This window comes from Myotis daubentonii, chromosome X, assembly GCF_963259705.1.
Source record: "Myotis daubentonii chromosome X, mMyoDau2.1, whole genome shotgun sequence".
NCBI classification, from domain to species: Eukaryota; Metazoa; Chordata; class Mammalia; order Chiroptera; family Vespertilionidae; genus Myotis; species Myotis daubentonii.
The window spans coordinates 128,349,707-128,361,045 of NC_081861.1; the positions used below are offsets into that span (position 1 = coordinate 128,349,707).

The following is an 11,339-nucleotide window of genomic DNA, read 5'->3' on the forward strand; positions in this document are numbered from 1 at the left end:
TGAGGTCTGAAAGGTTGGCGACCGCTGTACTAGGCAACTGGCTATATGGATGTAGATTTTACCAGAGAAGTCTGGGGGGACACTGAATTTAGGAATTGTCATCATCTGTAGTAGCTAAAGCCATGAGCATGAATGAGCTTGTCTGAGCAGAGGGATAAGAGAGCCATGGAAGGAATTCATTTCAAGAAAAAGCTTAGGAGGAGGAGCTATTGAAGGATAGTGGTAGAAGTGATTCTAAGTGACTTAGCCAAAAGTTAAGACACACACCTGAGTAAAATTATAATAGAGTTGTGTTGTGCTTCTGGGCAGTTTTGCAACCTTTTCTTCATTTAAAGCATATTTGCCCACATTCAGAATTTGGAAGGGGATGTCCCTAATTGTTTTGCTTTTTATGTATAATTCCATTCATTTACTCCTGTTCTTAGCTGTTAATGATAACTAAAAGTAAGAACCTATAAATATCTAATAGCAGAGGAGTACTTGGAATAGTATCTCCCCAATTCCCAATATCCAGTCAACCAGCAGGTTCTGTCAGTTCTATCTCTTAACTATCTCAATTCCATCTATATTTCTCCATCTTTTATATCCACTTACCAAAGCTATTATCTCTCACCTGTCTCAAATTGGAGTCTCCAGACTTGCCTCCTCCCATCCATTTTCCTCCACACTTAGTGAGTGTAATCGCTCTAAAGTACAAACCTGACTGCATCACTTCTTTGTTTTAAATGATTCATTGCCTCCAGAAAAAGTCCAAATTTGCTAATATGGCTTATAAGGACCTTCACGATCTGGTCCTTTCTTACCTCTCCCACTTTATCTGCTGCCATGTTTTCCTTTACGATATATGCTGCAGCTACATCGCATTCTTTTCAGTTCCTTAATGTGACATGTTCTCTCCCACCTGAGGGCTTTCCCTCAAACACTCTTTGTTCTACCTTCCTGAAATACTCTGTTTCTCCCTTCCTTCTCTAATCCAGCTCCTGCCTATCCTTCAGGTCTCACATTTCTCTAAAGGAGTCACTTCAAAGCCACCCTGCCTTGTTCAGGTCAGATCTCTCTTTGTGCTCCTCCAGCTGCACCTCACATTTATTCATGCCATCAAAGAACTTACTCTTTGCTTTGTAATTGATTCCCTCACTGGGCTAAAAGCTTGTTGAGGTCACAGTTCCTTTCTATCTTGTTCACTGTTAAATACCCAACACCTAAGCAGAATGCCTGGTCTTTAATGGATACTCAATAAATATATTTTGAATGAAAATCAAACAAGCCCTGGCCAGTGTGGATCAGTTGGTTGAGCTTAGTACCATGCACCCCGAGGTCGCTGGTTCAATTCCCAGCCAGGGCATGCACTTGCCTGAGTTGCGGGTTTGATCCCCAGTGGGGGTGTGCAGTAGACAGTCAAACAGTATTTCCTCTCTAAAATCAATAAAAAAACGTATTTTTTTAAAAAAGAAAATGAAACAAGTAGTGCATGGCTTTTATAATAAATCACAATTGTGTTATTTTGGAGAGTAGAAAACTATATAGCAATTATATGGATCTGTGTTTCAAGCATAGGAAAGCACTTGGCTAGATAGAAAGCATTTGTCTCTGGAAGAGTAGGATTCTGGGTATTTATGTTCTTTTGCTTCTCTGTATTTTTTATTTTTCTATAATGCCCAGGAGTTGCTTTTAAAGCAGTGGTTCTCGCCCTAGCCGGTTTGGCTCACTGGATAGAGCATCGGCCTGGGGACTGAAGGGTCCCAGGTTCGATTCTGGTCAAGGGCATGTACCTTGGTTGCAGGCACATCCCCAGTAGGGGATGTGCAGGAGGCAGCTGATCAATGCTTCTCTCTCATCGATGTTTTCTCTCTATCCCTCTCCCTTCCTCTCTGTAAAAAAATCAATAAAATATACTTAAAGCAGTGGTTCTCAACCTTCCTAATGCCGCGGCCCTTTAATACAGTTCCTCATGTTGTGGTGACCCCCAACCATGAAATTATTTTCATTGCTACTTCATAACTATAATTTTTCTACTGTTATGAATCGTAATGTAAATATCTGATATGCAAGATGTATTTTCATTGTTACAAATTGAACATAATTAAAACATAGTGATTAATCACAAGAACAGTATGTAATTATATATGTGTTTTCCGATGGTCTTAGGCGACCCCTATAAACGGTCGTTCGACCCCCAAAGGGGTCACGACCCACAGGTTGAGAACCGCTGTTTTAAAGTAAGAAAAAATAGAATTCTGTAATCTTAGGAGGGGCATTTAGAACTCTAATTAAATTAATGTTATTGGATAGTTCTGCTTTTCAATATTACCAACAGGACACAAAAAAAGTCTTACAAGGCCAATAAATCACTTAGAAATAAACCTATCAAAATGTGGAAACCTCAGAATATCTAAGGGAAAAAAGGAGCCAAAAAAACCCAAAAGATACATAAAATATGGTAATTCATCCTTTATAATGCACCAAAACTACTGTCACTCAGAGGAGAGACTTAGGTTTTTACTTTTTTAAAAAACAAAACAAACACAGCCCTAGCTGGTTTGGCTCAGTGGATAGAGCATCGACGTGCAGACTAAAGGGTCTCAGGTTTGATTCTGGTCAAGGGTACATGCCTGGGTTGCAGGCTCGATCCCTAGTAGGGGGCGTGCAGGAGGCAACCGATCAATGACTCTCTCTCATCATTAATGTTTCTCTCTCTCTTCCTCTCCATTCCTCTCTGAAATCAATAAAAATATATTATAAATAAATAAACAAAACACAAATTGTCGTGTTGACCAAATAATTGTTTTTGATACTGGACACTAAACAGGTCTGAGGCCACCTGTCAGTACTTGAACCAGATTAAGCAGAGACAGGGTTGAATCATATATGAGCATTTATTCTAATAATGCCAACAGTATGGGCAGAGTAGTAGGTCATTCTTAAAATTCTGCTCTGCCTTTTTCTGCCAGCTGGCTGATAATATAGGGAACATGAGGATAGCTACTTGCAGCTGCAAGTGTAACATGGAAAGGGGAGGGGAGGGGAGGGTCTGCAGTCTGGCCTTCAGGAGCTCAAAGTCTGATAACAAGGTGGCTAATCTTCTGTGATGTTACAAACAGCTCAGCGCGTTCCTGGGACTGGAGAATAGTCAGCATTCCTGAGAAAACTCCGGAGGAGGTCAGGGTCTGGGCACAGCAACTAAGTCAAAGCACATCCTGTTCTTGGTCTGCTTTTTAAATGTTTGTGGGTTTTTTTGCAACATATCCTCCAGTTTCCCAAGGTCTGTAAGAAAACCTCTTATCTGTAGTTAGTAAGATGAATAATCATTAAGCAACTGTGGTCCTATTCTTATTACGTGCCCTTTCTCCTATCATTTTCAGCCCAAAAGGTCTACCTACTGCCAGGAAAAAATATTGTCATAGTTAGGAAAAATGCTCAACAGTATAAGAAAATCAAACAAAAAGGTTTAAGCTTGCTTTATTATTATTATTTATTATTATTATTATTATTATTATTATTATTATTATTCCCATTATAGGACCTGGTGTCAAAGATGCTTCATGTGGACCCTCATCAGAGATTGACTGCTGCCCTTGTGCTCAGACACCCTTGGATAGTCCACTGGGACCAACTGCCACAATACCAACTAAACAGACAGGATGCACCACATCTGGTAAAGGTGAGCAGCCCAATTCAGGTCCTGTTTTCCATGTGTCCTCTAAGAGAAACTGTGAGATGCCCCCTCCATGTTGCAGCACCTGGACCAGTCACTATCCCTCAGCCTGCGTTCAGTTCTCCTGTGGGATTCTCTTATAGTGGGTGATTTAGAAAAGAAAAAGTCAAGCTGTGCCGAAATGTTGTAATAAATCTAGTTTAAGAAAGACCTCTAAATTTCTGAATTTATCCATCAGATAAGCTTATGGATTTCCTATTTTCTTTATACTTTCTTATGCACAACCCAAAGCAAACTACAAGTTCCAAAAGAGCATGCTTTGCTGCCTCTGAAAATAAAGATTGCAAAGGAAAAAAAGCTGAACAGTCCTGAGAGAAGTGAGGACTGCTTGTTATGAAGCCATCCCTGTCTTCTCATCCATTATTTCAACCTCCCACATTGGCCTCTTCAATTTTAGTTAAATCAGAGGGTTTGGCCAGTGTGGTTATTTTCATTATGAGGCTAATAAAATCTATATGTTTGCTAGTGAAGAAATTATTTGGGGGAAAATGTTCATTTCATGTTCTGTGTACATGATTACCCATTGTCATTTCTGTTTTGATATTTTTTTTCCTGTTTTCAGGGTGCCATGGCAGCTACATATTCTGCTTTAAACCGTAATCAGTCACCAGTTTTGGAACCAGTAGGCCGCTCTACTCTTGCTCAGCGAAGAGGTATTAAAAAAATCACCTCCACAGCCCTGTGAAGTGACCTCAGTGAAATATTTGGTACCATGGTGTAAGCTGATAGCACAAGTTCTGGCGACAGGTAGCACATATCTGAGAGACACCTGCAAGCACACACTGTCCCAGCTGGTACCCATAATGCTGCTGCTCCTGCTGCTGCTCCCGCTTTCATCTCTTCTCGCTTTACATGATTGTTAGCAAGTTAGATTTTCCTGGAGCTTCGGATGAAATGGAAATGGAAACATGATGAAGATATATTCACTGAATCAATAAGAAGAAGAATGAACATATGAATACCACCTAAAAATACACTGAATAAAGTACTCTACACCATATAGCATTATTTTTATAGAAAATATTTCATGTCCCTTAAATATTCTTTGTTAGTTATAGGGATGGACAGTTTATGTTAAGCACTTAGCTTAAACAATCCGTTTATATTAGCACTGTATCCCTTGTGCCATCCAACATTTTGTATGTTTTTGTAAACAGTTCATATACAGTACATTTCTGTACTGCTTTCTTTAATGTATACATGCCTTGTTTAACTTGGAATCTTTTATTAATAATGAATTGACTATTAAATCTGGTTAAATAGTTCACCTGGATTAACAGTATTGTTGGACAGCGCTAAAAATGGCCAGATTATAGAACAGCTGTTGAATGTAATACTTCCAAAATGTACATATCTTTCCCCATGTCTGTTTCACTGGGTCGTTCGTTTGTTTGTTACTTAAAGTCGGGTGCTCTGTCAGACTAACCTGTAGAGCTGTTACGGTAGAGAAAGTTATATGTCTGTGGCATGACATCAAGAGTACACCTATGAAGTTAGTTCATATACTTTGTTTCTTTAGTGTTCTTTTTTTTTAATTAAGGAAGTAGTTGTTGCACTTTTAATCTTAAATAGTGTCCATTCTTAAAATTGGCATATAATTTGGAATTTTGCCAATATACATCAAAGGCCTGTGGTGGAGAAATTGGCCAAGGAAATTTTAGCAACAGGTCATTCAAGTCCCAGTGGATATTTCATGTTTAAGTAGATCAAATTACAGAATTTAGCATATGAATAACAAGATACCTGTTCTTGTATACCTGTGAGAAAAGTATGCTTTTTTGGAAAAACAGTAAATGAGTTCTATCCCATTATGATGCTTTATATTAAATACTAATTTGAGTGTAATAAAAGCCACAGGCCTCTATATGAAACTGGATTAAAACTTTCTTATTCTAGGGAATAAAACATTCTTGATCAAACAATATCTGTTCTAACCTAAAATGATAGCTAAGGTAGATTAAGTGAATATCTAGCATTGAGTGTTTTCTGAATTTCTCCTGATGATTTATAGCTGTGTAGTACTTCCTTTAACTTCAGATATAATCACTTTTCATAATGGTCACTGAGTCTGCTTAGATTACAGTATTATCTACATCTAATGTAGTAGTTTCCATAATTTTATTTGATTAAAGAAATTTCTGTATCCATTATGACCTGTATCTTTGCCAAGTTACCTAGCATACATCAATATGTAATATTGAAAACATATGAGCAAGGATAAAGTAATTTAACTTACCTCATCAAGAATGTGCCCAAACAGATCTTCCTTCATCATGTATTAAGCCATTTACATCAGAAATCATTTTCCTGCCAGAAACTTTAAATCTTTCACTTGAGAGTACAAAGCCAAGAAAGCGTGGCTTGTCTATCTTAGAAGCACTTATTATTCCTTAATTTCTCATGTATGCAATTAAAGAGAAAGGCAAAATCTATAACATTCCTTTTGCCCAAGTGACCCAAAATGGTTATTGCATAGAAATCAAATGTAAGTTTATCTTCTAAAAAATGTGTAAGAGGAGGGATTTCAGAAGATCCAGATGGAGAATTTTTTAAATTCTTGAATATGTAGATGCTTTTCATTGCCCAGAAAGAAAACTTCTTTCTTCCTTTCTTTTCTTCCTTCCTTCCTTCCTTCCTTCCTTCCTTCCTTCCTTCCTTCCTTCCTTTCTTCCTCCCTCCCTCCCTCCCTCCCTCTCTCTCTCTCTCTTCTTTCTTTCTTCTTTCTTTCTTTCTCTCTCTCTCTCTCTCTCTCTCTCTCTCTCTCTCTCTCTCTCTCTCTCTCTCTCTCTCTCTCTCTCTCTCTCTCTCCTTTCTTTTCAGTGTCTTAAACCCCAGTCATCCCAAATTCTTGTAGCTTTTAAAATGTTAATGTAAATCTGGGCATATATTCTCAGATTTTTTACACTGATGCTATTCCATAATTGATTAGGTGTATTTTCCCATTGTAGTCTTTTAGAATCAGAAGTAAATGTGTAAACCCTTATAAGTCATCTAGTCCAACTTTCGCGTATTGCATGTAAAGAACCTGTGACCCAAAGCAAAGACTAGAATTCTTAACTTTCCATTTAGTTTTTTCCCCCCATAACACCATGCTGCCTTCCCTTCAGGTTATCAGCCAATCAGAAGCTGAGTTATTCAAAAACTGCATATTTCTTGGGACACTCCTCTACTGGTATATGAACTCAAGTTTATTGCTTTCAAAGATAATTCCCTTCGTTGCCTAGTCCAACTGCCAGTTTTGTTGGAAAAAAGCAAGTTATATGTTCACAAAACTGAAGGCTTTCTGCCTAAAAAGCAGTTCGTGAGCATAATTTATTGTATCTGTGGTTCTGGTGTTCGTATTGCCTTTGATTTACAGCAGACAAACTTGGCCAACAGTGTGCTCTACATGTAGTGCTTGTGCTGGGCTAACATTTCCATCAATTTCTTCACCTCCATTTCCTCCAGGCCCCTATAGTTGTGGTAGTGAGGCCTTCACCAGTTAGTGTCGCTGCTTCCCAGGCTTCTCCCAGGAGATTTTAGTTCAATCTTAAAGATACTTCAATGTGAAAGAAGGAACTAAACTATCAGGCTACTTTCACAAACCTCCTCTTAGCTTATAATTAAAAATAATATCCTAAATGGTAGGTTGCATTTAGCATTGCCAAGCGTATACTGGAAAATACAGATTATACTACCATGTGTTTTGTATCTTCCCTTGCAAATGCTGATATTAAACTAAGGTAAGTTTTTGTCCTTTTAATTTTTTTATATAAATTATTTCCACTCCCTCTAATTTATAGAGTTGATGTCTTCTTTTAAGTACAATAGACCCTTGTGTGTAACAGATTTGATATGGATTCATTTATTCATAAGCAACCCCAAAAGTCCAAAAGTGTAGTAATGTTTGACAAGGCAGAGTCGAGATGCTGTGACGCTGACATGTGGGAAAAGTCAACTTAGAGTCTGGAGAGGGTGTGGTGTGTGTATGGCAAGAGATTCCACATTTCCCTCGTGGTGGGCTGCAAAGAGCAAGTTTGGGTCAACCATTTCCCATCTGTTTTTAAGAAGTGGTATGGGCCAGGAGACATCATGGGAGGTGGGATTGGCCTGTTACCTGTGCCTTGCACCCTCGGCCCAGGAAAGACTTGAAGGGGTAGAGGGGTGCAAAGGCTTCATGAATAGACAGAATAGTTTGTGTAGGAAAGGGGCGGGGATAGGTCCAGCCTGAGAGCAGAAAAACATTCAAGATTTGGGGGCCTTGGTACAGATATACTTAATGACCATGGAAGCCAGCAATACACATGTCAATATGACTGACATTCTCTATTTCCTGGCTTTTATTATAAATGTCCTAAAATTTTTCAGTTTTCTTAACTGTATTTTATAGAGAAAATTCTCTCTTAACGATGGTATCAAGCACTTGAGATTTATGAAGACATTAGGACAGATATCTCAGGAATGTAAAGGGTCAGAAAAGGTCTGTTTTGTGTGATTAACAAATCCGATGGGTTTCATGGCTGACCCTTGGTGCTTAAACCAGGAGGTTCCAATCTAATTTTAGAGTTCTGTCCCTCTGAAAGGTCCAACTCCATGTGACTAACGAACTGGATGTATACTTTGAGCCTTATTTAATTCACAAAGAGGTTGACTTACCTCTATTTTTATTTCAACAAATGAAAATAGCCCTCTTTTCACCTCCAGATTGCTTACATGTTGCTGGTCTCCCCAAGTGACCATTGGTGGAGACCAATTAATGAAGGAATGAAATTCACTTTCTTGGGACTGTGGTATTCTGCAGAGCCAAGCTTAACCACTTTTTCTAGTGAAGAATCTACAGAGTGATAATACCTAAGTATGGATGGCCAAGAAGAATTTATATCTACAGTGTGCTTTATGTATTTTTGACACTGCTGTATTCTGTGTGATCGAGTGACTTGTAACTGGTTCCAATGTGAGTGTTCTCAAAGAATCCTAGTAATTAAGTTGACTTAATTTTCTTAAGCCTTGTATTGCTATTAGTCTCACATTTACCACTTTGATTCCAGTCTTTTAACTGTTCATAACAGGGCATACCAAGGGTTGGGATAAGAGCCTACTTCCTACCTCTTAAGGCACTTTCCTCATTATTTTTCCATGTAACCTTGAAGTGCATGATAAGCTGTTTAAATGTCCATGACTTCTCCCAGAGCAACTAGCAAAGTATATGACATTGAATAGAGATTAGTGGAAAGGAAAATTTAGAAACTAAGTTCAGAGGTTCAAACCTCAAGAAAACCTCTTTAGAGCACATACCATTTGAGTACAATATACGTAAACGTATGTGAGAGGAGAGTTGCTGTAATAGTCCTCTAAGTAGATTAGTTCATTATCTAATGGAAGTGAAAATCTTTACTCCTATTATCACTATAGTACTGAATGAACTGTATACTGAGTTTTTCAAACAAGTATTTAAAGTAGAACTTTTAAATACCAAGCAAGGGCATAAGGATAAAGGTTTGGGTTTGTGTTCCTCTAAGTGTAGTGTTCCATCTAAAGCTTTGTTTTTTAATCGAAAAATGCTTCAAGGTATTGCCATTTCTTAGCATTCTTAATAATTATGGGTGATGAGTTTTTAATTCTTAAAATTATGTATGTGTATTAGGTTTATCTTAAATGTTACCCTACGCAGAAGGGAAAGTATACACCTAAGGGATGTAATTATTTTGCATTTTTGGGTGGGAACGGGGTGGGCATCTACTTAGATAGTTTTTAAAAAAAAATCACAAGTATTTTTCTACTATTATATATCATCTTACTTTCTACTAGTTTCTCTCTAGTAAGGCATGCCAGAAGCCCGAGGTACCATATCATGAGTTCTTATGTATTGTACCTTTTATTGGTGGTTAAATCATATCAGATGCTTGGCACTGCTGCCATAATTATGAAATGCTTGTAAAGGATTACATATCACTGAATACTTTAAATTGTTTTACTTAAGAGTCTAATCTGGGGAAGTTTTCAAATCATACTATTAATGTGTAATCTAAGCTCTTTCAGATGTATCCATGAATAATCCTGGAACAATATTGCTTGTATTCCTGTCACAGAACAGGTTTTGTAATCTTTAAAAGAAACGAAAATTTATATAATAAAGTTTCAAACAAATGCATGTATGTTCCTTTATCATGTTATTGCAATTACATGTTGATTCTTCATATTATCAAATTATTTTATCCAAGGTATAAATTTATCAAATTGGATTGGTAAAACTTAAAACAGGAATGTCTCTGAGTTAATAAGAAGTACGAACTAGTTTTTCTATGCAAAGTTTTCGTTAGCCTAAAGAGTTTGTTAAATAAGACTCACATCAGTCATAGATCTTACCCAATACCGAACTTGATTAATCATTCAAAGGATACAGGGTAATCACCAGGCACAGATGAGACTCTTTTCTTCGAGAAGTCCAAGATTATCAGATTTAACTCCAAAACAACCCTTTTCTCCCTCATAATGGTACATTTTGGATTGATTCAGAATTAAAGAAGAAGTTTTCTTCTGTGTGATGTATGTGGAGACATTGTTTAAACAAAGGGAGTCATTTGGTTTTGCAACACCCCCTTTTTATGCCTCATTAATTACACAATTTAAATGTTGAGTCCTCGTTCTCCATCCAACCATGCCTCATAAATCCATAAATTGCAAGTTTTACAAGAAGCTATCTCTATAGACCAAGTGTATCTTGCTAGAAGCATTTTAGAGATAAGGGCTTTTTGTTTTATTTCTGCTAGTAAATGTCATTAGCACATTTAAAAGGAAATTTGAGGTCATTGATTGCTGGTAGAGAGGGAATGGGTAATATAGGCCTGCAGTTATCCTGTCCTTTTCAGTAGACATTTGTAGTAGTTTTATATTATAGCATATTAGTTTGCTAGGGCTGCCATAACAAAATACCACAGACTGACAGAAATTTATTTTGTCACAGTTCTGGAGTCTGGTTCAAGATCAAGGGTCCAACACCTATCACCAAACAAAGTCATATTCTGAGGTATTAGGGATTAGGAATTCTACATGAATTTGGGGAGTACACAATTCAGCCCATAACACTGAATTTAGGTCTTCCCTCCCTCCCTTCCTCCATTTTTTCCTTCCTGAGCACCTACTATGTGCCAGACATTCTGCTAAGTGCTGGTAATGGTAAAGCAACAGATGTGGTTTACAGTGAGGTAGGGAAGACATTTATAAAGTAATAACGTCATGCAGATATTATGCTTTGGTAATGGGGATGGCAGGAAAGCATTGCCCATTCCTTCAGACTGCCAACCTGCTAGGTCGGGCGAAAGAGCCACGTTAAAACATGAGATCACAGTTGATGAGTCAGCAGCTCAAACCCTGAGAGGCTGGTTTGTCACAAAGCAGCAGAAGTCTGGTGTCAGCCAGCAGGGGGCGCTACCTGAACCAGCCCTTTACTAGAAAGCCTGGGCCCCTCCCATTTCCTCCCTTACTCCGCCTCCTCCTTGCTCATGGCCCCGCCCCCTGCGTGTTCCGCGAGCACTCCCGGAGCGCGTGTCGCTCAGCTTTAACAATAGGGGAGGGATCAGGCGGCCACGCCTGCGCAATAGAGACAGGGGGGCGGACCCAGAGGCGTTGGAGGCGGGGAGACGAA

At 38.3% G+C, this 11,339-nt stretch overlaps 1 protein-coding gene across 8 annotated transcripts in view; it reads left to right on the forward strand.

Annotated features, from left to right (window-relative positions):
• Positions 1–9,843, forward strand: part of RPS6KA3 (ribosomal protein S6 kinase A3) — a 133,232-nt gene extending 123,389 nt beyond the window's left edge. For all 8 annotated transcript variants that reach the window (XM_059678547.1, XM_059678550.1, XM_059678548.1 and 5 more), the window contains 2 exons: positions 3,521–3,661; positions 4,278–9,843. In XM_059678547.1, coding sequence (XP_059534530.1) covers positions 3,521–3,661; positions 4,278–4,400 — 264 coding nt within the window. In that variant the 3' untranslated portion in view covers positions 4,401–9,843. The remainder of the gene's footprint in view (positions 1–3,520; positions 3,662–4,277) is intronic.
• Positions 9,844–11,339: the final 1,496 nt, after the last annotated feature.